The 27,368-nt window shown below is 42.8% G+C and overlaps 1 protein-coding gene across 2 annotated transcripts in view; it reads left to right on the forward strand.

Moving 5' to 3' along the window:
• Positions 1 to 2,082: 2,082 nt before the first annotated feature.
• ANKDD1B (ankyrin repeat and death domain containing 1B) overlaps positions 2,083 to 27,368 on the forward strand; it is a 34,178-nt gene continuing 8,892 nt past the window's right edge. The window contains exons 1-12 of one of the 2 annotated variants that reach the window (XM_083465346.1): positions 2,083 to 2,530; positions 5,744 to 5,847; positions 8,181 to 8,279; positions 9,370 to 9,468; positions 9,564 to 9,668; positions 10,897 to 10,995; positions 12,117 to 12,215; positions 12,641 to 12,739; positions 14,750 to 14,848; positions 20,883 to 20,981; positions 22,591 to 22,689; positions 26,365 to 26,460. In XM_083465346.1, the coding sequence (XP_083321472.1) occupies positions 2,347 to 2,530; positions 5,744 to 5,847; positions 8,181 to 8,279; positions 9,370 to 9,468; positions 9,564 to 9,668; positions 10,897 to 10,995; positions 12,117 to 12,215; positions 12,641 to 12,739; positions 14,750 to 14,848; positions 20,883 to 20,981; positions 22,591 to 22,689; positions 26,365 to 26,460 (1,281 nt within the window). In that variant the 5' untranslated portion in view covers positions 2,083 to 2,346. Of the gene's footprint in view, positions 2,531 to 2,791; positions 3,164 to 5,743; positions 5,848 to 8,180; positions 8,280 to 9,369; positions 9,469 to 9,563; positions 9,669 to 10,896; positions 10,996 to 12,116; positions 12,216 to 12,640; positions 12,740 to 14,749; positions 14,849 to 20,882; positions 20,982 to 22,590; positions 22,690 to 26,364; positions 26,461 to 27,368 lie in introns of those variants that run through there. The other variant, XM_083465347.1, reaches the window with a different exon arrangement.

Below are 27,368 nucleotides of genomic sequence, written 5' to 3' on the forward strand. Positions count from 1 at the left end.
ATTATTTGATAGTTGGAAAAAGCTCTGCTTCCCCCTTCCAAACAATCTGGATGGGGGGATATAGTTTACTGTCCCACCATAAAAAATGGTGGGGAAATGGCATTCTATTACTTAATTACAGAGTCAGGATCAACACAGGTTAGTGCAAGACGTTTTTATTTCGAGAGTGACATTCTCTTCAAGGAAAGCACACGATAGCGGCAGGCGGGGCCAAAGGCAAAGGTGGGCGGGGCAACAAATGTAAATTTTACCTTGGTACAGTAGGCTTGTTTATACACATGCACCTCTATTCTCCATCCAGGCAAACAAGAATCATCATAGAATCATATAATTGTAGAGCTGAAAGGGGCCCTGAGGATCATCTAGTCCAACCCCCTGCAATGCAGGAATGTGCAACTGTCCCATAGGGAGATTGAACCTGCAACCTTGGCGTTGTCCTCACCATGCTCTAACTAACTGAGCTTCAATGACATGTTACAAGGAGTTCAAGGATACAATTCCAGCCAAGAAAAACACTCCAGGAGGGTGTGAAGTAAGGCCAGTGATAGATGTGGCTGGGGAGGTGTGACCTAGGGACGATGTCAAGGAGTAGATAGAGAGGTCTGGAAGGTCACATTTGACCCTCAGGCCTAGGGTTCCTCACCCCAGCCCTAGTGCCTGGCTTGACAACTCAACTCAGGCCAATGCTAGGATAACATTTTTACTCTTGCACTGTCTTAACAGTACATAGGGCTGATCATTTGAACCACATGACTCCATACAGAAGATAAATGAATGAATGAAGTTTTAATCCAAGATCTAATATCTCCCAGATGGCAGGGGGTTCACAGTGGTGCACATGGTTCTCCAATTCCCCAATGTATCCTCACAACAACCTTTGAGGTAGGTCAGGGCTGAGAGGCAGTGACTGGCCCAAGGTCACCCAGTGAGTTTCATGGTGGAATGGGGATTCGAACCCTGGTCTCCCAGGGTCTAGTCCAACATGCCAACCACACTGGCTTGTAAAAAACACAACACAGAGTAAAACAGAAAATTGCTCTTCATCATTTGCAGCAGAATGATGCATTTTTTACTTAGAACAGAAGTAAGTTTCACTGTGTCCAATCCCATGTATTTCCTAGGAAGTGTGTTTAGGACTCTTCTCCTTGTCAAAAATACATATATACTCAAGAACACAGTTACAAAACACCTTGCTGGATTACTGGAGTGTTTAAGTCCAACATGTGGCCCACTTTTTAGCAATGTAATGTCAGGAACTACAATTAACTTTTTCTGCAGATCTAGCTCGGTAAACAGGCCACCCTAATCTCTGCTGAGCAGTAGTGAGATTGCAGGGGTTTTGGCACTTAAGCTGGGTTTGTGTGCCTTGGGAATAAGACAGGGTGGAGACTGCCGTGTCTTTATGAAGTACATACAGTTTAGTTTACACGTTTACAACCTAAGTTTTGATGGAAGGAGTGCAGACCATTCCACCCCAAGAGTGCCTCTGATTACTTCTCTCATTGCTTCAGCAAGCTTGGCTCCAAAGCAGCAGTCAGCCAGCTTCCCCAGTCTCTGCATGCAGCCTCCTCCAGTCAGAGCCTGTGGAGTTCTGGCCCCTCCCTTCTCCTCCTCCCAAAACCCTGCTTCAAAACCTGTTTTAAAAGGACACATTTTTTCTTTGTTGACATCACACCTCGTTAACCCTAGCAACCTCTCAATTCTTTTGTTTTATGTCCACTTCTTGTGGGCAGAGAAAGTCAGTACCTCCATGGCCAATTGTTCTTACTTGGCTCTCTTTGTGTTCTTAATGCCATCACTATCAGTGATCTCTTTGAACAGGAGAACTGGTCCAGCCTGTATTTTTCACTGCCCTGGCAAATACTAGCTAAATTCTACCTTTTACTAATCTTAGAATGTGGAGTCTGCGCCCCGCCCCAAATTCTTAACAATATTAAATATGCCACATTTCCTAATGCAAAACAAGCAGCTCGCCTTTGGTGGTCCTGAGCAAAAAATAAATGTTTTTAATTACATCTCTCAGTCCGACCAGAACTGATTCCTCCTGCCTTTGGATTTCAGTGGATGCGCCTACCTCTCATTAGCATCTAGGTGTATGAATCTTGCCATTTTACAGTATTGTTTCAGTTTGCAACACTCGCGTCTCACTTCAAAGTCTGCCCATCCTCCGACCACAACTGGCTGCGGGCAGGCAATGTAAGGGCAGGAACAAACTTTCTACGAACCCGACCAGCTCTTAGTCACCCTCGTCACCTACTTCTCAGGTCCTCCTTTGTTTACTAGCTCCTAGGACTGACGGTAGCCCATATTTCTTATCTAGTTGACGGAGAAAAGCACACACAGCTGATGCTTGTGGACAGGGAGTCGCCCCTCGAAAGCGACACACACTCGCCCAGCGCCATGGAGGAAAACTGGAACCGCGCAGTGAAAGGCCTGACTGATTTTATGGGCTTTCTGAACCGGAGTCCCAAAGAAGAAAGCAGCAGCCCGAAGGCGACGGCGGCAGCAGAGGCGGCGAACGCGGGGACCTGTGAGTGCTGCTGTTGTGTGGCGGGTGGCTCAGGAGGTGCCCCGCCGGGGAAGGGCGAGGGCGCAGCTCGGCCCCGCGCCGACAAGCCCCTGGCGTTATGATTATGACTGGCAGCCGGCCCCGCGAAGATGGCGGCCCTTCCCACCCCGCGGAAGGCGGGAAAAGGCAGACCAGAGGCGCAGACTTTGGTTCCTTGGGCTTTTCACGGGCGTCGAGGCGCCCTTGGCTGAGAAAGCGCGCTTCTTTTTGTCAGCAGCAGCTCGCGAGGGCTTGTTTTTAGACAAACAAAAACCGTAATTTCTACTAAGCGCCAGGAGAGAATTAGTTTTATGTTGGTAAATTCTCTAAACAACTTACAACAGGCAGCAGCAATTCCTTCCGCGCCTGCATTGTGCGCTTTTACGCATCTACGTGGTTGAATGACATAAATCAATTCCAGCTGGAGCGGGCAGGAATGGTAGCTCCTCCCTCCTTCCCATTTCAGAAATTCCCTTCTGTAGGGTATAAAAAGCAGGAGTCGACTCCTGAAAAGTTTTTCAGTAACAGGGATCAGTCCTGGAACACGGGAAGAGCAGAGGAAAGGTCAGCATATTCTGGGATGCGTTCCCTCCACCACTTTCCCGCTGAAAATTGGTAATAATTCCGCTTTCATATAGTTCAAAGTGCTTCACTGACATTATTTCAGTAATATTTATAATAATCCTATAAGGCAGATAAATAGATATTGCAAGCAGCCGAAAAGCGGCTGACCCCTACTGATGTCTGCTGGTCACGCAGGAACAGAACTTTCACCAGATGGAGGCAGTTTGGCACAATCAAGAAGCCATTACATCATTTTCTACTGATAACCTAATTCATCTTTGGAAATTGCTAAATTATTTCCTGCAATGTTTCCCTTGTGGCAAGGAGTTCCACAGCTCACTTTTCCTTAAGCCAAATACAGGCGGAGATGGTTGTTTGGTTGTATATTTCCCCACATGGCATTGTAGACATAAAAACATTTCCCATTTAATCCAGATTTCCTTTTTAACATGGTTCTGAATGCACCCTCTGAAGTCAGTGTAGTTGATAAGTAAGCATATTATTGTCCGGGAAGGCTTTTTTTATAAAAAAAAGTTTCCAGCCAGAACACTTTCCTTCAAACTGCTTTGATTCCCTCTTAATCAACCCCAGTCCTCCCTGATATCTCCTATACCTCAATCAAATAATTTAAACAATTCAGAGCAATACATATTTCTTTTTTCTTACAAGGCTCCTTTAGGGCTGTATTCATTCATATCATAGAGCTGGGTGGAGACCTTATTAGGATCATTAGATAGATAGATAGATAGATAGATAGATAAATTTATTGTCATTGTCCGTATATACACAGTATACACAACAACGAAAATCAAACACCCACCCAAAGACCGGGTTCACATATACATTAGTCTAACATTCTGCTTGATGCAGGAAACCCAGGATGCAGGAAACACTGATGTGGAATTCAGCCATTCCTCCAAAACAAATACATTCTCATAACGGTAAAGATAAAGGTAAAGGTCCAGTTGTGGCCAACTCGGGGGTTGCACGCTCATCTCGCTCTATAGGCCGAGGGAGCCGGCATTTGTCCACAGACAGCTTCCGGGTCATGTGGCCAGCATGACTAAGCCGCTTCTGGCGGACCAGAGCAGCACACAGAAACGCCGTTTACCTTCCCACTGGAGCGGTACCTATTTATCTACTTGCACTTTGACATGCTTTCAAACTGCTAGGTGGGCAGGAGCTGGGACTGAGCAACGGGAGCTCACCCTGTCACGGGGATTCGAACTGCCGACCTTCTGATCGGCAAGCTCTAGGCTCTGTGGTTTAGACGACAACCCAGGATTCAGGAAACACTGATGCGGCATTCAGCCATTCCTCCAAAACAAATACATCCTTATAGTAGTAAGCAAATTATACTTTAAACTCACGGCTTTTGGAATATTGCTTGTTAGGAGCACTTTTTCTGTCCAAGTCAGAGTACTTATTATTCATCTGCCTCTGCAGTAAACCTCAAATATAAACAATTCTCATAGAATATTTTAAATTACCTGTGCCTACTTATTCTTTCCTCTGGCTTATTTCTGTGAATAGGAGATGGGGCTGAAAGCAGGGAATGTAGGCCAAAGTGCACTATCAAATTCATCATGAAAGGGAGAATGCTGAAGTACCAGTCTGTCTGGTTTATTTGCCTTTCTGCTCCTTGACCAGAATCAAGCAAACACCCCTTTTTTCTTTTCTTTCATGTGTGAAATATCAATAGAATATGAAGTGATCTCTGGCACTCTCTGCATTAATGAAACACATCAAATAAATGTGATAAAGCAGAGCATTAAACTGAGGTCCTTGTAAAGTCACAACCATTGTTTTCTTAACAATTTGATTCTGGTTGCTGTTAGTGAGGGTGGAAATGAATGTTTTTACAGGCTAGTAACAGAAGCACTGCTGTGCCAGTAGAGCCAGTAGAACCCACCTCTGTGATTGTGGTCCAGCCTTAACTCTGTCTTGTTCTTTCTTTTATAGGAGCATTTTTTATAAAAATGTATGTGCTATTTTGTTTTCTGTACTGTGGTCAGATTTAACAGGTTCACTCAAATATCTGGCTTTTAAAACCTCTTTTCTTTTGAATCTCATTTTCACTTACCGGTATTTATTATAGAGTATTTATTATATACTAAATACGTAATTGTTATGTATTTAATTCTTACTGCATGAAATATACACATATAACAGTGGTATGTGGCATGAACACTAGCATGTTGGGTTAGGATCAGGGAGACCTGAGTTCAAATCATCATTCCACCATTATGCTCACTAGATATCCTTGCATCAGTCATACTTACTCACCTCACAGATTTATGATGAACATAATACGCTGTCTTATACCGAGTGAGACCATCAGTCCATCTGACTTGGTATTGCCAACACTGACTGGCAGCACCCCAAGGTTTCAGGCAGGGGTTTCTCAATGCTGCTCCTGGAGAAGATGGGGATTGAACCCAGGAACTTTTGTGTTCAAGCCAAATATTTTTCCACTGAGCTATGGCCCTTCCCATTACAAAATGGGAAGAAGGAAAGAAGGACCACTGTCCACCACTCTGTAGAAAGGTGGGATAAAAACGTAGCACATAAATTTAACTTTGTGACCATTTCTTTTAATATTTCAAAAGTCCCGTGCTTTTTGTTTTGCAGTGCTACCAGACGAAGAAGAATTTCAGCATGCTGCTAAAACTAATAATCTGGACACGATGGAAAGACTGTTTAAGAAAAGAATTAATATTAATGCTGTAAATAGTGTAAGTATAATACACATTACCATCTGAACAGGGAACCTCCGCAACGCCATCATTTCCAAAGCCTAAAATTACCTAACTGCAACACACTGCTCTTAAAGGGAATGTTTCAAATATGTGTTTTGGGATCACAAGCAGGAGAGTGCCATTGTCTGGTGTGAAAACAGAAAGTTGGACTAGATCGGCTTTTGCTTTGATCCAGGAGGGATATTCTTATTTCCTTCAACAACTTTTATTTCAAGAGACTGCAAAAAGTGCATTGCCATGTTGACTACTAAGAATTCAGGCCGTACTCAAATTCATGTCAAATTCCATGGACCTCATTGATCAAAGCATTCTGCTTACTCTGTAAAAGCGATCCTGCCCAGTATATGCCACTTGGATATTCCTAAATGAGACATTAAATTTTATTGCTGTCCAATTCACATGAGGGCTTCTTGGATTTCTGACATCTAGATAGACTAATTTAGACTCTTGATTATCCATCATGGGAGCCATGAAGTCCTGAGCCACCCCAGAGCCAGTCGCTTTGGCATGGATGCATGGGCGTAGCCTGGGGGGGAGCTGCCCCCCCAGATCAAGTTAAACAATAGAAACACTTAACTAAGTGACCAATCACGTCGGTTCTGCCACCCCAACGAAAGTTCTGCCCCCCCCCAGCAAAGTCCTTCTCCCCCTAACAAAAAACCTGGCTATGCCCATGCATGGATGTTAAAGTCCTCCAGACCCAGCAGTCTGGGAGTCCTCAGCACCACCTCTGAGACCAGCTCTGTCAACTCAGGCCAGGAAACCTCTGACCAGTGAGGCAGGTGGTAAACCAGCAGAATCCCTAATCTGTCCTGATTCCCCCATGCCAGAAACACACACATTTTTCTTCAGAGTGACATTCTAGTGTCAAAAGTGGGAGGGTTAATCTTTGTGATCTTGAGTATCCTCAGTCTTGGGGGGGGGGGGAACCACCTAAGGGTGGGATCATAAATTAACTAAGAGTAAAGGTAAAGGGACCCCTGACCATTAGGTCCAGTCGTGGCCGACTCTGGGGTTGTGGCACTCATCTCACTTTATTGGCTGAGGGAGCCGGTGTACAGCTTCCGGGTCATGTGACCAGCATGACTAAGCTGCTTCTGGCAAACCAGAGCAGCACACGGAAACGGCATTTACCTTCCCGCTGGAGTGGTACCTATTTATCTACTTGCACTTTGATGTGCTTTCAAACTGCTAGGTTGGCAGGAGCAGGGACCGAGCAATGGGAGCTCATCCTGTTGCGGGGATTTGAACCCGTCGACTTTCTGATCGGCAAGTCCTAGGCCCTGTGGTTTAACCCACAGCGCCACCCGCGTCCCACTAGCTAAGAGAGGTAAAAAAACAGGATAGGACACCTGAACCTTTAATACTCATGTACAACATGGAATTTGAGCAAGAATTTGAGCATCATCCTCAATGCTCTATTCCTATTTGTTTCTAATTTCTTTTTGCTTTTAACTTGTTTTTAACTTCTTCTGATTTTATTGTTTGGATTTGGATTTTTTTATATTGTTGTAAACGGCTGTGATATTGTTGTATGATAGAGCGGAATAAAAATATTGAAAAGAAAGAGAGGAGGAGGAGGAGGAGTTTGTTGCCCAAGCTGCACCAGCTGAAATTCCCTCTTCCACACAACTGTTAAAGGCGCTGGGTTATAAGAGCAGCTTGGGCTAAGAGCAATGTCATGAACACACAATGCAATGTCAACACTTATGCGGAAATCGTAGCACAGCACTTAAGAACAGTTTGCTGGTACCTCTATTCTTATCTGGGCATCTGGCAGTGGAGCCTGTGAAAACAACATTATTTGCATATATTAATTAGCGTCCTTATGAACAAATATTTCACTTTTCCACAGACTGTTATCTACAAATATTTACCTGCTTGGCAGAGCCCATTGAGTTTATTGTACTTACCGTACTCTTTATATTTAAAGGTACAGTGGTACCTTGGGTTACAGACGCTTCAGGTTACAGACTCCGCTAACTCAGAAATAGTACCTTGGGTTAAGAGCTTTGCTTCAGGATGAGAACAGAAATCGCATGGCGGTGGCACAGTGGCAGCGGGAGGCCCCATTAGCTAAAGTGGTACCTCAGGTTAAGAACAGTTTCAGGTTAAGAACAGACCTCCAGAACTAATTAAGTTCTTAACCCGAAGTACCACTGTATCATCATTCACATATATTTGTTCACCAGTAGTAAAAGGAATTGAAATTTGGGATTGTCTAGATGCTGAACATTTTGCTTTTACTACTGATCAGAAGATTTAAAGCTCTTCAGTGTTATTCTGTCAGTTTTATTTTCTTATTTTAGCTGAAGCGCACAGCACTCCATTTTGCTGTTGCAGGAAATCATGTATCTGCAGTAGATTTTCTCCTCCATCACAAAGCCAGAGTTGATGTAGCAGATAAGGTATGCAAAAAAAAATATGTTCTTTTTTATTGTTGACACAAACAAATAGGAATATTTTGTAGGAACACTGGCATTGATAGATTGTCCTTTTTTGCTCACAGTATTTGAAGGAGGAAAGAGTCATTTTTTAAAATGGAAACATATTGAAATGTTAATATGTTCCTCAGAAACATCTTCCTTAAAAATAAGAAATAAAAATAATTATTTAACTTGTTTGTTTCAGGTGTTCTGCATATATTTGCTACTTTAAACACATTCAAGCAAGAAAAAAAAGAGCACAAAATGTCAAAGGTTGCTTTATATCAGGCAAAATCAAGAGCTGTCTCAGTTTTAAATGGAAAACCTAGATGGGCAGTGAAATTACCGTACTAGTTTTTTAAAAAGTGTCCCACTTACATTTACATTTTGAAAGTTGCTTTGCACATGATGTCAAACAACATAGGAGTTAGGTCTATGCGTACTAAGATTTTATTTATTTATTTATTTTGAGAGAGAGAGAGAGAAAGAACAAGATGGATTTGACTTTTAACCTATAATGTCTTTAGAAGTAGCTATTTTTTAATAATAGTATTGGGAGAATTAGAAAAAATGCACTCATTGCTACATCATTGCTATTAGATACTTTTCTGTGGTTGAATTAAGTAAGCAGACTGTTGTTGGGATCAGTGAGTGCTTTTTAAGGGTAGCTCTACAAATAATATATGAACTTAAAAAATGGTTTGTGCAATAAAAATTGTTAAGTATTTGATTCAAATGTCACCTCACACATGAACTCCCTACATGGAGAGGCCTCCATCTCTTAGCCTCAGCTTCCTATGCCAAACAATGCTGACCTACTGTACAGCTTTATTGAAATGATTATGAAATACTTAAAAAGAGCTACATACACGCTGTCAAAAGAACCCACACACTGCTCCCAGCCTCACAGGTTTAAGTGGCGTTGTCCGAATTCCGTAGAATTTACGAGCTAATCCCCATTTATCACGTCCGTTAACTGTATAATGCCGCAAAGTATAAATTGAAAAGAGCAGTTTGGAATTGCATTTTGACTTAACTGCATTTTAATTGTTCTTTTTTTTAAAATTTGGAGCATGGACTTACTGCAATTCATCTTGCTGCGTGGTCTGGAAATCTGGACATAATGCTGATGTTGATTAAAGCAGGCGCTGATCAAAAAGCTAAGAACAAGGTTTGTTAGTGGTGGGTATAAAACAGCATTAAGATTTTTTCACAACAGAAGAATGTTTTATTCCATTTTACTAATCTGTTCTGTCTTTTCCTTAGGAGGGAATGAATGTCCTGCACTTTGCAGCCCGGAACAATAATGTTAGAATAGTGGATTATTTTATCCAAGATCTTCACCTGATGGATCTTAATAAGCCTGATGAGGTACCATGCATATACTATACTATGGATTATTTGCTAGTGGATATTTCTGGATAGCATTAGTAAATTTTGTGAATATTTTTTTTTTAAAAAATCTAGGATAACTATGCATATAGTCACAGTAAAATTTCCTTTGTGGCGCTTGTCACAGGGCTGCCTTCAGATATCTTCTAAATGTTATGTAGTTCTTTATCTCCTTGGCATCTGAAGGGAGGGTGTTCCACAGGGAGGGCGCCACTACTGAGAAGGCCCTCTGCCTGGTTCCTTGTAACTTCGCTTCTTGGAGGACCTCAGTGTCCAGACTTAACAATGGGGGTGGAGACACGCCTTCAGGTATACTGGGCCAAGGCTGCTCTTTTTATCTTTTTCTCCTAACATCATGATGATGTTGCCGATCTTCTTAAGTCTCTCTATGGGCACCGTATCATGTTCTATATCAATTATGGACTTCTGGTAATCAATCTCTTCCTTTGCCTCTTTGCCTATGGTGAGGTGGTGAATCTGTGGCCCTTTAGATGTTGTTTGAATACAACTCCCTTCATCCCTGACCATTGTCCATGGCAGGACTGTCTTAAGCATATGCGGTGCCAGGGTACAAAGATCCACCCGGTGCCCCCCCTCCCGGTTGCCCAGTCCCAGGCACACAGGAGGGCGGAGCTGGTCGGCCGCCTCAGCGTCTCACTGGCTCGGTCACCCCCAAACTCGTGGTGCAGAGCTGCCTGCAGCAGAAGAGCCCGCCGTGGCGCTCTGACCAACGGGCAGGCTCTTCCCTGGACTCAACTCCCGGGCCCCAGACTCTCGGCCTGGCGCCCCTGAGAGCTCAGCACCCAGGTGCCCCACACCCCTAGTGCCTATGGGTAAGATGGCCCTGGTCCATGGTGACTGGGGCTGATCAAAAGTGAGGACCAACAATATCTGGAGGATCACAGGTTCCCAACTCAATATAGGTTTTCCAGAGAGAGACTACACCATTTATATATTATGTTGCCACATCATATCTATCCATGATAGTAGTTGCCCAGTTTCTCCTCTGTTGTTTCTGGTACTGACAAGTTTTGGAGCAGTGGAGCTAGGACCCAAGTATTTAGCAGTTATGTATCATTAATTGTATAGGTGTTTGCAGCCACATATATAGGTGTGTGCGTTTGTAAGGGCACTGTAATACTTAACAAAATTTCTACAAGAGCTTTTTACTTCCAAACTGACACCTTAATTATTTACTGTTTCCTAGAAAGGTAGGAAGCCATTCCTTGTCGGAGCTGAAATGGGCCATGTAGAAATGACCAACGAGTTGATTTCCCTTAACTTATCCACCTCAGAAAAGGACAATGTAAGTTTATCACAAGAATTCCAATAAATACTTGTTGCCTTTGGGTATTTTGCAATGTGTGGCATTTCCAACTAAAAGCTGTAATTTCTTACCCATGTTAAACGCTGTATTAAAACACTGTGAGTTCTGGCAGTTAAGAGGGGGAAAGGATAGATTGAACAGTGCTTAATTTCACTTTACCATTTAATATACCATGCTGCTACATTTATCCATCTGTTTAGAATATTTGTATGCCACTGTTCCTTTTTACAATTTTCACACCAAACTTAAGTTTATTAGTAGCCGCGCTTATGTGAGAAAACATTGTATCTGTATCAACTTAGTTCTAAATTATCTTGCTCAGAATTAGTGCTCCGTTTTGATAAGCACCGAACCAATTAATTTTATGTAAAAGGCTCTACTTGGTGAAATATACTGAATTAACATGATTAGTATTTTGTATATTATAGTACACAAAACTAATGTTGGCTAAAATATGTGTTTTTACCCTTTTTCCAACTTTGGTAGGGCAGGGGAAAAACCTATGGTAGATTGGCATCTGCTGGTAGATTTCTAGCTGATTTGCAGTACAACAGCAGGGGTTTCTAACTTCCAATTGTTTAACAAGAGCAACAGCAAAACAACAATTACTATATAAATTGGACTGCTGAAATGAATAAAGCTAACCAGGAGTGGACTCTTGTGTGAAAGCTCAGTTCACTTCTAATTCTGAAAACAAATTCCTATCCTTGGAATATGGAACACCATGTTCTGTAACTCAAACAGTATTTTTTCCCCACCTGGATTTTTTTTATATATAAAAGAAAATATATCTAACTAGCTTGGATTCTGCCTACCCCTGTCAGCTAGGGCATTTGATTCTTGCATCACACCCTTCCATGATCCCTAAATCTTTCCATTCCATTAGAGACACAGGAATAGATAAAAGGGGGGTGGGAAAATTGAGATTAACTTTTATAACCTGCACTCAAAATGCTGTGTTCCATTCCAGATTGCATAGTGCCCATATAGACTTGTGAGCAGTGCTCTAGAGTTTCTATTTACTCCAAGGGTATCTGCTTTAAGTGGTGATAATGAATATTATATGTGTATAATTTATTTCTGTATGTGTTAATTTACAGGAAGGAAACACTGCATTGCACCTGGCTGCTAAAAATGGTCACAGTGAGGTGGTAGAAGTTCTTCTTCAAGAGTGGAAAGAAATAAACGAGTTAAATGAGGTAAACATAAAGATGTAAAAACAAAGCACGTGGCCACAATTTGCAAGATTTGTCCATGTATCTATACACACATTGATGTCAACCTATAACATCTTTCATGTATGTTCATGGAAGTATCACTTTGGGAATCTTACCTGGAGATGGGTTTTGCGCCACAGAGGTTTTTACCTAAAAAATAATAGCCTTATTTTCCTTACTTGGAGAAATTTGCCTGGAGGCCAGGTGAACACCACCGCCCACCATTTCATCTGCTTCTGGTGTCTAATTTGGTTTTAATCTGGGCAATGAGCATGGTGCCATTTGCAAAGGAACCGGAGGAAACCATTGTGGCTCAAATCAAGCATTTTCCCCTCAGCCATGTCTGAGATTGAACCATTGCATTGTCTATAATACAAGTGCAAACCTTTTGTATGGTTTCGTTATAGAATGGTGAAACCCCATTTTACCTAGCTGTGGAAGGAGGCCACGAAGGGTGTGCCGATCTATTATTGGAAGCCGGAAGTGACATCAATATTTCCAACAAAGTATGTTGATATTCTTAGACTCCTATCCTATATCATCAATCTTAGAGTAAGGTAAAAGTAAAGGGACCCCTGGCCATTGGGTCCAGTCATGACCGACTCTGGGGTTGCGGCGCTCATCTCGCTTTATTGGCTGAGGGAGCCGGCGTACAAATTCCGGGTCATGTGGCCAGCATGACTAAGCCGCTTCTGGCGAACCAGAGCAGCGCACGGAAACGGCGTCTACCTTCCCGCCGGAGCGGTGCCTACAGTGGTACCTCGCAAGACGAAAGCCTCGCAAGACGAAAAACGCACAAGTGGAAAGAGCTTTCCGTTTTTTGAGTCGTTCCGCAAGACGAATTTCCCTATGGGCTTGCTTCCTTTTTCTTGAAGCCGCTAAGCCGCTAATAGCCGCTAAGCCGTTAATAGCCGCTAAGCCGCTAATAGCCGTGCTTCGCAAGACGAAAAAACCGCAAGATGAAGAGACCCGCGGAACGGATTAATTTTGTCTTGCGAGGCACCACTGTATTTATCTACTTGCAGTTTGATGTGCTTTCGAACTGCTAGGTTGGCAGGAGCAGGGACCGAGCAATGGGAGCTCACCCCGTTGCGGGGATTCAAACCGCCGACCTTCTGATCGGCAAGTCCTAGGCTCTGTGGTTTAACCCACAGCGCCACCTGTGTCCCTTAATCTTAGAGTAACCCAGATGCCAACTTTGCTGCCACATACACCCGGACAACACCATTACTGGCCCCAACAACATCACACATACCATCTCGGGACTATTTAATTGCTCATCGTCTAACATTGTGTATGCCATCAAATGCCAACAGTGTCCTTCAGCTCTCTATATTGGACAAACAGGCCAAACCTTACGCCAAAGAATAAACGGACATAAATCTGACATCAAGAATCACAAAACAGAGAAACCAGTAGGAGAACACTTCAATCTCCCAGGACATTCTATACAAGATCTCAAAGTAGCTGTTTTACTACAAAGGAATTTCAGAAATAGACTGGAAAGAGAAGCTGCTGAATTGCAACTCATTACCAAACTTAAAACCATGGAGAGACCTGGTTTGAACAAAGACATTGGATTCTTATCTCATTATACATGACTAAGCCATTTCTCACCTTCTCACCCCTTGCCTTTTCCTGTAAGACCTATTACAGTCATTAAGAGTCCTCAACAGGCTCATCTCAGCTATCTGCCAATCTCCCATTCCCACCACCCTTCTGAGTAATACCCCTCCCCACCTTCTCACTATATAGAAGGGTCTGGCAACTTCTGTTTCAGTGTATCTGAAGAAGTGTGCATGCACACGAAAGCTCATACCAAGAACTAACTTAGTTGGTCTTTAAGGTGCTACTGGAAGGAATTTTTTTATTTTGACTATGGCAGACCAACACGGCTACCTATCTGTAACTGAAGAAACTAGTCTTTTTAATCTCTCATCTTGTGGAAGCTCAAGAAAACATGCCAGGCTTTCTTTTGGCAGAAACAGAAAGGAAACTCTGCCCCCCCCTCCACGGTCTAGTAAGATTTAAAAAGCATGTAAACTGGAATGCCCAGTTATTTGCTAATGGTGTCTCTTAGTTATAAGCATTCGCATTCTAATTGAAACCAGTGGTGTGGAATAGCTGCCAAGGGGAGAAGCAATGGCTGTCTTTCTTGAATCATGATTTTTCTGCTTTCCATGTCATAGAGCATAATCCTATGCATGTTCATGCATCTTCATTCAAACCAGATGCACAAGAGGAGGAGAAAGAAGGGAGCATTTGTTATTCATTCCCCCCCCCCCAAAAAAACGAGGTGCGTCCTATGGGCCGGTGCGCCCTATAGGGCGAAAAATACGGTACTTCCTCTGCCATTGGAGGTAGAGCTTTGTGGATTGTAGCCAGAGAACATGTTCTCTGAATGGTGGCAAACTGGTTTCCTTAATAATTTCACCTGCTTCTTGAAATATCTTCAAAGAACATTATTTTTTAAATTACTTTGAAATAGAAACTTCTCTCCATTGTCTTTCTTTTAGCACAATACCAGTGCATTGCAAATAGCAACCCAGAATGGACATACAGCTTTGGTCACATTTCTTATCAATAAAAATATAGATCTGGGAGTGCATCCTCAGGTGAGTACTTTAAAAAAAATCAGGTTATGCCCTTTATTTTGCAGGCATATTTTGATATTTATTGACAAGATTCTCTGAAAGTAGTAGTAGCTAACTATGTCTAAACCAGCATACAAAACAAGGAGAGCCCATAGCCAGTATAGATAAAGTCTAGTGCATGTTAAAGAGTTGCAAGCTTGCTTTGGCACAAACTTCTCTGTGTTAGAAGTCTACTTCATCCAATGATTAAGTGTTATCCTGAGCTACAGGATATTCTGAGTTAACCCTAACTTTATCTACATGTGTGGTAAAGGTAAAGGTAAAGGGACCCATGACCATTAGGTCCAGCCGTGATCGACTCTGGGTTTGCGGCGCTCATCTCACTTTATTGGCCAAGGGAGCTGGCATACAGCTTCCGGGTCATGTGGCCAGCATGGCTAAGCTGCTTCTGGCGAATCAGAGCAGCGCACGAAAACACCGTTTACCTTCCTGCCGGAGTGGTACAAGGTCATGAAATGAAATGCAGAAAGTTCAGGCAGTGATGATTACGTTATTGAAGGTAGGTCATTGACAAAGGAGTTGCTGCTGATAATACAGACATCCTTACATTGGTAAGCTGACTAACACAGATAGGGCTGGTTTGCAAATAACGCTAAAGCATGGCTTATTAAACCAGAGCTTGGCATTATGAGGGAGCCAAGCCCAGATGTTTAACTATGGTTAAAGGTTAAGTGCCCTTTTACAGTTGGATCCCAGATTGCAGGGGACCTTCCAGATAACAAAGGATATTGTGGGCACATATAGCAGCAACATCCGAGGCTAATCCAGATCCTAAATCCAGGCAAGCAGTTGTTCTAACAGGAGCGGTGCAGGTCACCAGAGAAGAGCAGTGCAGGTCACCAGAGGCTTGGACACAGTGCTAGTAGCAGCTCTCTCAGCCTTACATCAAATCTTCCATAGCTTCCAGACTGCCATCCCACACACCCCAGCTGCAACTTCTTAGAGGTTTCTGCAGAGAGTGTCCTTGCGAGGATGGCCCTACTCCTGATTAGTCCTTTACTCACAAGGAGTCCTCTTCTGCAACAAAGCACTCATCCTGACTGGTCTCGTTTGGGGCTCAGGGGTCGTTTTGCCTCTGCTTCAGATGTTGAGCTGTCTTTCTGCAGGGAGGGATCCCTGTCAGCCCCTCCCCCCTCCCACAGTTCTAGATCCTCCATACCTGTTATTCTGGGCTGTTCTTGGCGCTCCAGATCATTTACAGCCAAATCCTATATAAACTAAAGTTTATAAACTTTAGTTAATTTTAACCATAGCTTAGCATTTTGTGCCAATCTGGTTAAGGAACTGTCATTGCCCCAAAGCTACAAAGCCATGGAAAATTTAAAGGCATGACTGTTCTTGCTAGTGATTTTAACTATTTTGTGACTTAATACACCAAGTTTTAACTGCACATCTGCCAGATACATCAGCCTTAAATATTTGGTTTATTAACTACAGTTAATGTCAACTGTGCCTTAGGGTTAGGTGCAAACTAGGCCATAATGTGATAAGTCACAGTTGACAACATCAAGGCTGTTGATGAATTCAATGGTTTCAAACTGCAGTCTCCCTTTGAAATTTATCTTTTCTCCTGAAAATTGTATAAATAATGAGAACTAGCCAATTAAAGTTAAAACGTCTTAAGCTTTGTTGGTTTCAGTGGGAATGAGTGTAGCATGTGTCAGACTCTTTCATGGAAATCAGTGAAAATTAAATGTGTCAGGATTGTGTCTAATAGCATCAACATTTTTTTAAAAAAAATCAGAACACATACATTTCCAAATGAAATACCTACGCAGAGCTTCCTGCAGGAGAGTGATACTGTTATGCAAAGGACCGTATGTTGCCATAGGCGCCGACTCCATGGGGCCTGAGGGGGCCCGAGCCCCCTCAAAAATTCGTTTGGGGGGGCTCAGCCCCCCCAATAATCTCGGGCGGCGGTGGGCGCGTCCGCGGCTTTTATAGGGCGCCCGGCGCGCACCAGCTCGATAACGGGCACCGGCGCGGCGGGGGGCGCCGGGCCGGGGGAGGGGGGCGGCCGGCCTGTCTCCTTGGCAACCCCATTGAGCAGCGCCGGCTCCCCCGGGAGGGCCATCCCCCCGCGCCGCCGATCGCCAACACCGCCGACGCTGTGGCTGCCCGAGCCCGAGCCTGAGCCCGAGCCCTACCCGAAGCCCGAGCCCGAGCCTGAGCCCGAGCCCAAGCCCGTCAGTCAGGAAGGAAGGAAGGAAGGAAGGAGAAATGGGGAGGGAGACGAGGGAGGAAAATTGCGCGCAGGGTGAAGAAAGGAGAAGGGTGAACAAGACGAGCTTCCAACCCAAAAAAGGGCTGGAAGACTTGGAGGATGAAGGATCGGGAAAGAAAGCGACGCCTTCCCCGCCTGCGACGTCACCCGCTTGTCATTGGCAGCGCAGCGGGCGCCCAGAGGGGCTGGGCACCGGCGCAGGGCCGCTCCGCAGCCGCGGAGGACAGCTGCGCGGCTAGCAAGGTGCGCCGCGTAGAGCGCGGTCCTTGTGTGGCCCGGTGGCCAGGCAAGCTCGGGCGGGGACCCCCATGCAAATCTAAGACGGGAGAAGAGGGCAGAGCAAAGGGGGTCCCTTCCCCAACCTCCGGCTCTGAGACTTCCCTGCGCCCCAGAAAAGCAAAAGGATTTTCTCTTCTTCTTTTTTTATAAATATTTTATTAAGTTTTCAAATACAAAGTTAGAAACATACACTGAAGAAAAAAGTAAAAGAACAAGAAAAAGAAAAAGAAGAAAAGAAAACCAACCATTCAACACATTTTTTATATAACTAACTGGACTTCCTCGCATCTCCCTTACCCTGCATTCTTTATAATAAAGATATCAGCAAATTATTACCTTGATTCGTACCTTATTTTGTACTTTTCAAATACTATACCTCTAAATTTAACATACTTTTCATCAGTTACTTATATCTTAAATTAAACATAGTATTACCTTAGATTTTGACCTTTTCTTACTTAAAATATAATTTCCTGTTTCCCAAATCTAATTGCTGAAGCTATAGTTTCCGAATCGTGTAAATTTTTAACATTCATACAACTTATATTGTTTTTGTAAATAGTCCTTAAATTTTTTCCAGTCCTCTTCCGTTGTTTCTTCTCCCAAATCTCGGATTCTGCCAGTCATTTCAGCCAGTTCCATGTAGTCCATCAATTGTGTCTGCCACTCTTCCAGTGTGGGCAAATCTTGTGTCTTCCAATATTTTGCGATAAGTATTCTTGCTGCTGTAGTTGCATACATAAAGAAAGTTCTATCCTTCTTTAACACTTTCTGGCCAACAATGCCCAAGAGGAAGGCCTCTGGTTTCTTGGGAAAGGTATACTTAAATACCTTTTTTAACTCATTATAGATCATTTCCCAGAAGGCCTTCACTTTTGGACAAGTCCACCAGAGGTGAAAGAATGTCCCTTCAGCCTCCTTACATTTCCAACATTTATTATCAGACAGGTGATATATTTTTGCAAGCTTGACTGGGGTCATGTACCACCTATAAATCATTTTCATAATATTTTCCTTCAAGGCATTACATGCCGTGAATTTCATTCCGGTGGTCCATAACCTTTCCCAGTCCTCAAACATGATGTTATACCCAATATCCTGAGCCCATTTTATCATGGCTGATTTGACTGTCTCATCCTGAGTGATTTTCTCTTCAACCTGCCCTCCATCCTCTTGCAGAAAACTCTTTGCCTGCCCTGCCCGTATCTCGTTTTTGCTTTTTAATTCCACACACGCACCCTTCGGACTTCGTGGCAATCGGGCGCGCGGGTGCGTTTCCTAAGAGAGTGAGGACCCCCGCCTCCTCCCCACCTGCTCCCTCGCCAGCCAGCCAGCCGCGCGCCCTAGCCGGAGAGCCCCGGCCGTCCCCGTCGGATCTCCGGCTGGATCTCCCTTCAGCAGGCCGTGCTCACAACTCGGCCCAGGGACCCCCAGCAGCGGATCTCCGGCTCAGCTGAAGAATCCGGCAACAAGCCCCCTCCTCCCCAATCGCTCCGCCGAAATACGCTCCAAAACCCCCCAGATAGGCCGCCGGCCGCCAAGTCTAGTGGCGCCCTGAGCGAGGGTCTCTCCCCAACACCGCCACCTCGAACTGCGTTCTCCCGGCTACCCGAGCGAACCAGCGGCAGGACCCCGGTATGGGCCCCCCCAATATTTTTTATAAGTCGGCGCCCCTGTATGTTGCTGTCCTGTTGTTACAGCCAGTTATATATGTACGATCAACACGTTTATTATCAACGAAAGAGAAATATGTTTGTATTCCAACACATTTGGAGCTGAGATTATATACAAAGTCACCAGCATTAGATTCAACTTTCATAGAGTTCTTGTGGTTAAACACTTAGTTCTTGCTGGTATCATCTGAGAAACATATTTTGTTTGCTATTAAAAGCTTTTCGTCACATTTTAAAATCTTGGCTAGCCCTGATGTACAATTTTATTTACTTAATTTCCCACCAGCTGTTAATGGTAGATAAAATTCATCCAGGTTTCATTCCTAGAGGGAATATGTTGAGACTGAATCTAAAATTGTCGTACGGTATGTATCACTGGCATGAAAACATATTTTTATTAAATTGAGGAAAGGCTTAGGAGTGTGTTAAAACATGGAAACTTTAGTGAAAAAACTGAGAAGATAACGTAGTTTATGTAGCTGATTAACATTTTACCTAATTTATTCCCCCCTCCCAGTTTTAGGCTACATGAAAATACCTATATTTTGCTGATAGATTATTATTACATTTATATCCTGTCCTTTATCATATTTGCATCCTTAGCAGAGTGTTTATCTTATTGTATTGTCAGGGGATAGAACAAGTAAAAAAGGAACATTGCAAACCCAGCTTTGAGTATATATATGAATGTATGAATGTACATACTAGGGGCTGCACCTGTTTGCTTCTCTCATATTTTGCAGCTCCTCTTTGATGACGCAACTCATTATCACATTCACCCCCTTTTTCCTATCTCTTTCTTCCTTTTTCCAACTCCCCATTACACCTCTTTTCATGCATCCTCCTCCCTCCTGTTCTAATTCTGCAAACGCATTTGCACACAGCCCCCATGCTGGTATATGTTACTGTGTTTTTTAGATCAATAGAATCTTAAGAGCAAGCCTGTCAGCCTGTTCAGCTGGAGACTGAGTGGATGGATGTTGGAGCTTCTTGTTGATTAACAACACATAACACCAGGAATTAAATACATTATGTGAAAGTACTGTGGAATATTTCAGGGCTCTGCATCCTTTAACTCTTTCACCAAGCTGAGAAAAAATGAAGGCAGCTAAGGAAAGAGGGAGAAGATTGAGTACAGCAAGAAGGGAGGTACAGTGAGAGGAAAATGGCGGTTTAAAACAATGGCAGAAATTTGAGCAGAGGAGGCAGAGGGTGTCAGTGAGAGAAAAACAGCGGTTTAAAACAATGGCAGAAGTTTAAGTAGAGCAAGCAGTTCAGACCCCAATTCAGACCACTTTCTTAATTTTGAGTCCCCCAAACTATGGGGCATCTTATACAAGGGGCGTGTTATACACGGAAAAGTACGGTAATCAGTTCCTGATCTGCAAGAGGACCTCTCCCATATCTTATTCTATGAGTTGCTAAGCTTACTTAGGAGTCTTTGGTGAGGTACTTTGTCAAAAGCTCTTTGAAAGAACCAAATAGCCATCCACTATTTAAAAAACCTTTAAGTAAAAACACTTAAAGCAGGATTTGAAGAGTTCAGTTTTTAATTGGGCCTTCCTTTTGACATACATACATTTATCATCACATTTATCACCTTGTTACATTGCAGTTCATTATAAATAACACTTTTTTATTGCCAGCACACTTGGCAAACGTAATTCTCTTGGCAGAAATAATTTGGCTTCCTTCTACTCAAAGGATTATTTTTTCCTGAAGTGTGGACACGTGGTCAAGCAATATCTCTTCTGAACAAGAATGCTTGGGTTTGACATTTTCATCACGCTGTTGTAACAAATTTTTCCTCTCTCTACAGCAAAAGAGTCCTCCACTCCATTTGGCTATCTTAAAAAATAACCTACCTGTGGTAAATAGTTTAATAGAAGCTAACCATGATATAAACTCGCTCGATCAGGTGAGAACTTGTGCTTATAAGATGAAATCTCATATTTTCTTACCTGCGTTACGTTCTTATATTTGTAATAAGATGGGGAAATTATCAGTTGGCTTGATACATGCCAAGTGACTACTCTGTACAGTTACTACAGTACTTTGATAATGTCAAAGGATGCACTTAGATTCTGTATTCTCACCACATTTGCCTGTTTTAATAGCATAGACCTCGACTGTCTAAAACAGCTTTTGTCAACCTGGTGCCACAGATATTTTGGACTGCATCAGTCCCAGCCAGCAAATATTTGTATGCAGTATATATGCAAGGCTGTATCTTACCTTTCCTTAGAAATCTTCCCCTCCCTCCTCCAGCTGCCATTGTTGGAAATATCTCCAGCCTGTTTTATTGTGAAGATGGCAGGATTTATTACCTACCTTCCTCATAAGTTTCTACCTTACAGGTGCACCATCTTCTCTTTGTGCATCAATTAAGAATAATTGCATTTGTCAGGGGAAAGCTAGGTTTCCCTCCCCAAATGATTTACTGTTTCTGGAAATCCCCTCTTTCTTTTGAAACCCTGTGCTTTGGTGCACAATTTGTATTTAAAACAATGGGTCAACATCACATTTAGCATTTTAAATTGAGATCAAGAACTTATTTTAGACATATTCCTAGACCCCAGATAGAAAATATATCAAAATATCTGCTGGATCATTGGTGTGGGGAAGAGATGTTCTTGCAAGAACCCAAAGAGATTAGAAAGAGATTAGAGTAGACCATTCATAGGATTGCATTATAAAATGAATAATGGAGTAACTTTGGGGGAACCCAATTTACACCATATAAATCTAACATTCAGGCAAGGCCTCTTTGCTGTGAGGAATTCAGTACACATTTAAAGCAAAATATATCAGATTTGCACTTTCTGAAACAACATGGGAACCAAAACAGAGCCATCCTTTGAAATTTGCACTTAACTGAATATTGCAGTACAGTTCTCAAACAAACTATGTTTACAAGAATGCAAAAAAAATGAGGGAAAAGTGCACATAAAAACGAAGATATCAGTGAAAATCAACATACAAAAATCCGTTCGATTGGAACAAATTGCTTGCAAAAATGTATACATTAGTCAAAATTGTGTGTGTTAGAAGAAATTCACACAAAAATGTTGATGAATTTTCATAAGGTTTCATTAAAAAAAATAAATCACAAATTGCTGCAGGATGTGGAGAACTAAATTTAAAATGGGAAAAGTGAGAAAGTGAGACAACTGGAATTGACAGGTCCTTCCATTCTTAGCACTCGCATGAAGAATAGTGCTAGTGAAATAGGCTTTCCCACCCTGTGTGTCCTGTGCCATCCCCAAGTCTACCTAGAATAGATTTAGGGAATCATGGCGGAGGAGAGCAGGGAGGACATTCCAATGATGTTGCAACGTTCTCTTTAGCACTATGTTGAATACAGCCCATTGAAGGCAACGGACATTACTAATATGGGTCCATTCATTTAAATGGGTCTGCTCTGAGTTGAACTTAGCTTTGTACAACCAACTGACTTTTTCGCCATGTTTTTGTTAGTAGAGGACATTCCTTGATAACATTCTTCTGCTTTGTCTTATTTCTGCAAGAGACATCAAACACCTTTACACCTGGCAGCAGACCTTGGAAACGTGGAAGTAATTGAAATGCTGCTAAAGGCAGGTTGTGACTTGAAAATTGTGGACAAGGTACTTTCTGTTGTTCGTGTTTCTGTGAAAATGCAATTGCTCTACATGTCCTGTTCTGCAGAACAGGCTGCTCTTTTCAAATATCACCCACTGATATATATAACTCTTGATTTAACATCTCTCTTAAAACCTACAAGTGCATGGCAATAGTAAGCAACCTGTGAGATCAAACATACAGTACTTACTGTTCTTTCTTTTTGAAAGGCTGAGCGAGATATAAAAAACTCCTTTTCAGAGAAACACTTTCACATTCTGATTCACTGGGTTCCATTTACCAGCCAACTGTGCCTTGATGCATCTAAACTTTTCCTTTCTATTGGGACATGCATTCCCCAAATATAAAAAAATACAAAGCTATGTAAGTCACACTGGTCCAGTTCACATGTCATGGTAATCTATAGTTAATGGGTTTTCTCCTCAGAATTGCATGGGGAGGAAAAAAATCATGGTCCCTGGCTTTGCGTTATGTCAAGGAAACAAACAAATCATGATCAGTAAACTAAGAACAAGTCTTAGCTACAGATTGTGGCTTCCTGGGAGCAAAATAATCCATGATCCCTGAATCATACATAACACCTTAGAGATTTTTGAAATATTATAAATGCTATAAAATAAAATAACCCAGATCAATGTCTGCATGGATGAAGCCATGTAATTCATTCTATGCATAGATGACTGAGCCAATTTGAATGCTTCTATGGGAGCCAACGCCCAGGCTATTAAAGCTGCATTAGTCAAGTTCTATTGTGGAAGTTAAGCCTATCCATTCACATTTAAGTTACTGACCTAAAAGGCAGACCCAATAGGAGTGATTTGGTGGAGTGTCTGAGAAGAGAATGTTACTTGAATTTATTATGCAGCGCCTTAAGTAAAAAATCTGGAGTAGCCCAACCAAGACTCGGCAATAACTCTTTCGGCCCACAATTAATGCTTTCGTGCATTGTACTTTCTGTGACATGGATCCAGCAAGATGAACATTATCTAGGTACCAAAGGAATGAGTCCCTGTCATAGAAAAAGGTGGGATAGAAATAAATATATGATGATGATGATTTTTCAAAAATAAGAGATTGGAATGACCTAATGTAAAACAGGGACGCAGGTGGTGCTGTGGGTTAAACCACAGAGCCTAGGACTTGCCGATCAGAAGGTCGGCGGTTTGAATCCCTGCGACGGGGTGAGCTCCCGTTGCTCGGTCCCTGCTCCTGCCAACCTAGCAATTCGAAAGCACGTCAAAGTGCAAGTAGATAAAGAGGTACCACTCTGGCGGGAAGGTAAACGGCGTTTCCGTGCGCTGCTCTGGTTCGCCAGAAGTGGCTCAGTCATGCTGGCCACATGACCCGGAAGCTGTACGCCGGCTCCCTCGGCCAATAAAGCGAGATGAGTGCCGCAACCCCAGAGTCAGCCACGACTGGACCTAATGGTCAGGGGTCCCTTTACCTTTAATGTAAAACTAGGGACCAATCCTAGATATGAAATGGTGAAATGTCTTTCAGGCACACTTTCAAAGAGTGAGTCCCACTGATCGTAATGGGATTTGCTTCCAAGCAAATATGCATACAGTTGTTCTGGTTATTAGTGTGACCCTCATTCTGTGGGGCAAAGGCTTCTGTTGCAGCATGTATCTGAATGCCATTTGCTAGGAATTGCCAGTGGGCAAAGTGCAGCTATGCTGCCATCCAGCTTGCAGGCTTCCTAGAGGTGTTTGGCTGGGCAATGTGAGAACAGGATGCTGGAGTAGATGGAGCATTGGCCTGATCCAACAGGCTCTTCTTCATTCTTATGTTACTGCACTTGGGGCATGCTTCTGTCCCTTGGTAAGGCATACACCTGCCTTCTCTCTGCCCCCGTTTGTGCCACTGGCACCGCTGTCGTATGTCTAGGGTAGATTACACCTAACGCAATGGAATGAATTTCCCTCACACGGCTTTAGCTCTTTAGCACATGGAAACTCTGGAAGATTTATGTTGTGGACAGCTGTTTTCCGTGTAAATCCACTCACATAAAAGGATTACTGAGATAACCCGGTAAAGTCACAGAATTATGTGTGGCCTTGAACTGTCAGTAGCTGGGATGTACTTGGATTACAGAACAGCCAGTGGCTGGCTGAGGAGAGACTGATGTGCATCATCCTGTCTGGCTAGCTGAAATGCTTGCTCTGACAGAACAATCACCTTACCATTATATTGAATCCCCATGTCTCTGTTTAACGTAATCTATTATTTTTAAAATATTACTTAAAGCTAAGCAAAGAACAAATTCAAGCTATGCAATACAGTAATTATTATATTGGTTTAGAGCCTGATATATGAGAGGAGAATATGTCCATACTCACACATTGTGCTAAACCATGGCTTGGAATAATGTTAGCAGAGAATGCTGGTGCTCCCTGGGAAGTCAAAGGACCCCCAAAAATGTGCTTTTAAAAAGGATTGTGAGTTTGGGAGCTGTGCAGATGCACATGCCTATAGACACATGCCCCACATCCCAGGGCTCCAACCTAAGCCGGGGAGCACCTGACCTCCGAATTATATTGCTTTTTGATGGAAGGGAAGAGATAGCATTTAATTAGGGTTAATTTGGTTCACCAACTTGATTCAAAATGGCACCTGGCATCCAAATGTGAACGAAGTCTGCTGCCTCCACCTTGAGAACCCTCATGCTGAGTTTGGTTCCTCAAGAGGCATCCAGATTGATGCAGGTTGGAACTGTCATGCCGGATTTGGCAAAGACCCACCAAATGCAGCAACAATATCTTCAGAGGGAACCAAACCACCATAGTTTGTACCCGTTATGCCAAAAAGTAGGTGAAACTATATTTCAGTCTGCCATCTTGATTCAAAATGGTGCCCGGCATCCGAACATCAGTGAAGATTCCCACCACCATCACCTCTGGAACACGTAGTCCACGTTTGGCAACGGTATCGTGACAGGCGGCCAAACCTAAGCTTAAAATGAGTGTGTTTGGATTATAATATAAATCTTCCAAAGGGAATTGGAGAACTTAATGGAAGATAAGCCACCATGCTCCTGAATGCCAGTTGCTGGGGATCACAAGCAGGACTGTGCTGTTGTACTCATGTCCTGCTTGTGGGTTTGCACATGGTCACTGTGCGAACAATTCCTTATGTTTATGTGTGTTTTTTCTTATTGTGATTAATTTCTATAGCGGAAACTGCTGTATGAGAGCTGGACCCCACAAGGCAGCCTATAAATACTTTAAATAATTTTAATTTTTACGAATTTGAAATACCCATTATATTGTGCTCTTCCCTACGCCTGGATACTGTGTTTCATGCTCTCGGATAGTAGTCATACACATAATTATAGAACCTGCTAACAGATTGTTCTTGTTGCTTTGATTTTCCACTATCCATATCCTGTAACATTGACAGTAAACAAGTTAATGTAATAAGCGAAACACTGCACCGTTAATGGAAAAGTGTATTATAATTTGCCTGGTATTAGTACACCATTAGTTCCCAATACTGAAGAGAGATGTTTTTTTTTGGATGAGCTCTTAGATCCTACTTACTTTAGTTTTTGTATGCGTTTCCCCTTTTTGTGTTTGTTAATATTTCAAAATTCAGTTTTTAAAAGATGAAGCTGCTAACCTCTTTTAGCTTGGCCTCTGTTTTCTCAAGCTTTAATTGATTCACACTGTTTGCCTTTTCAGCAAGGAAAAACTGCACTAGCTGTAGCTTCCAGGAGCAATCATGCCTTGATTGTAGATATGATTATAAAAGCAGAAAGATATTACACCTGGAAACAGGTAAGAAAAAAACCTCTGGTTTATTTATCCTTTTGCTAACACATATTTATCCAATAAGTGAAACCATTTTTCCAAAAGATATTAATCTAATGGCTTTGGATTCCCAAACTCTAAGGTGGGCTTCCTTGTAAAGGGGCTAGAAAATGCTAGAGAGAAAGTGGGCATTTTTCTTATTTCCATTGCATCTTTTGCTTATGTCTTCACTGTTATCCAACAGCATGTTGAATTAGATGCTGAGCTCTCTTCTTGAAGTTTCTTGGCATCCTGATGAACTTGGTGCTTCCCATTCTTAACGGACTGTATGGGAAATGGCGGGAAAAACCAGTATGTTCTGCCTACCGAAAGATCCTTTCCATACAGCACAATCTGGTGCATATTTACTTAAAAGTTAGTACCACCATATTTGTTGGGGTTTATTCCCTTGTAAATATGTTTAAGATTGCAGTTTTGGAGACTTCTTTATTTTCCGTCAATCTACCTTCTGCTGTGGCTGGGTTTAAAGGCGGGGGGAGGTTTTCCCCCTTGGGGCAATTATTTGCATACTCATGCACCTTTTATTGCCCAAATTGCATTATGTTACAGTCTGATTGTCTGAATGGTTCATGTTTAGAATGTTTGCAGTGGCATTCTTGGCAGCGACTACAGTAAACATATGGGACGCGGGTGGCGCTGTGGTCTAAACCACAGAGCCTAGCGCTTGCCGAGCAGAAGGTTGGCAGTTCGAATCCCCATGATGGGGTGAGTTCCTGTTGCTCGGTCCCAGCTCCTGCCCACCTAAGCAGTTTGAAAGCACATCAAAGTACAAGTAGATAAATAAGTACCGCTCTGGCAGGAAGGTAAACAGCGTTTCCATGCGCTGCTCTGGTTCGCCAGAAGCAGCTTAGTCATGCTAGCCAAATGATGTATGC

The sequence above is a fragment of the Podarcis liolepis genome (assembly GCF_965112155.1).
Source record: "Podarcis liolepis genome assembly, chromosome: 11".
In the NCBI taxonomy this organism is placed as follows: Eukaryota; Metazoa; Chordata; class Lepidosauria; order Squamata; family Lacertidae; genus Podarcis; species Podarcis liolepis.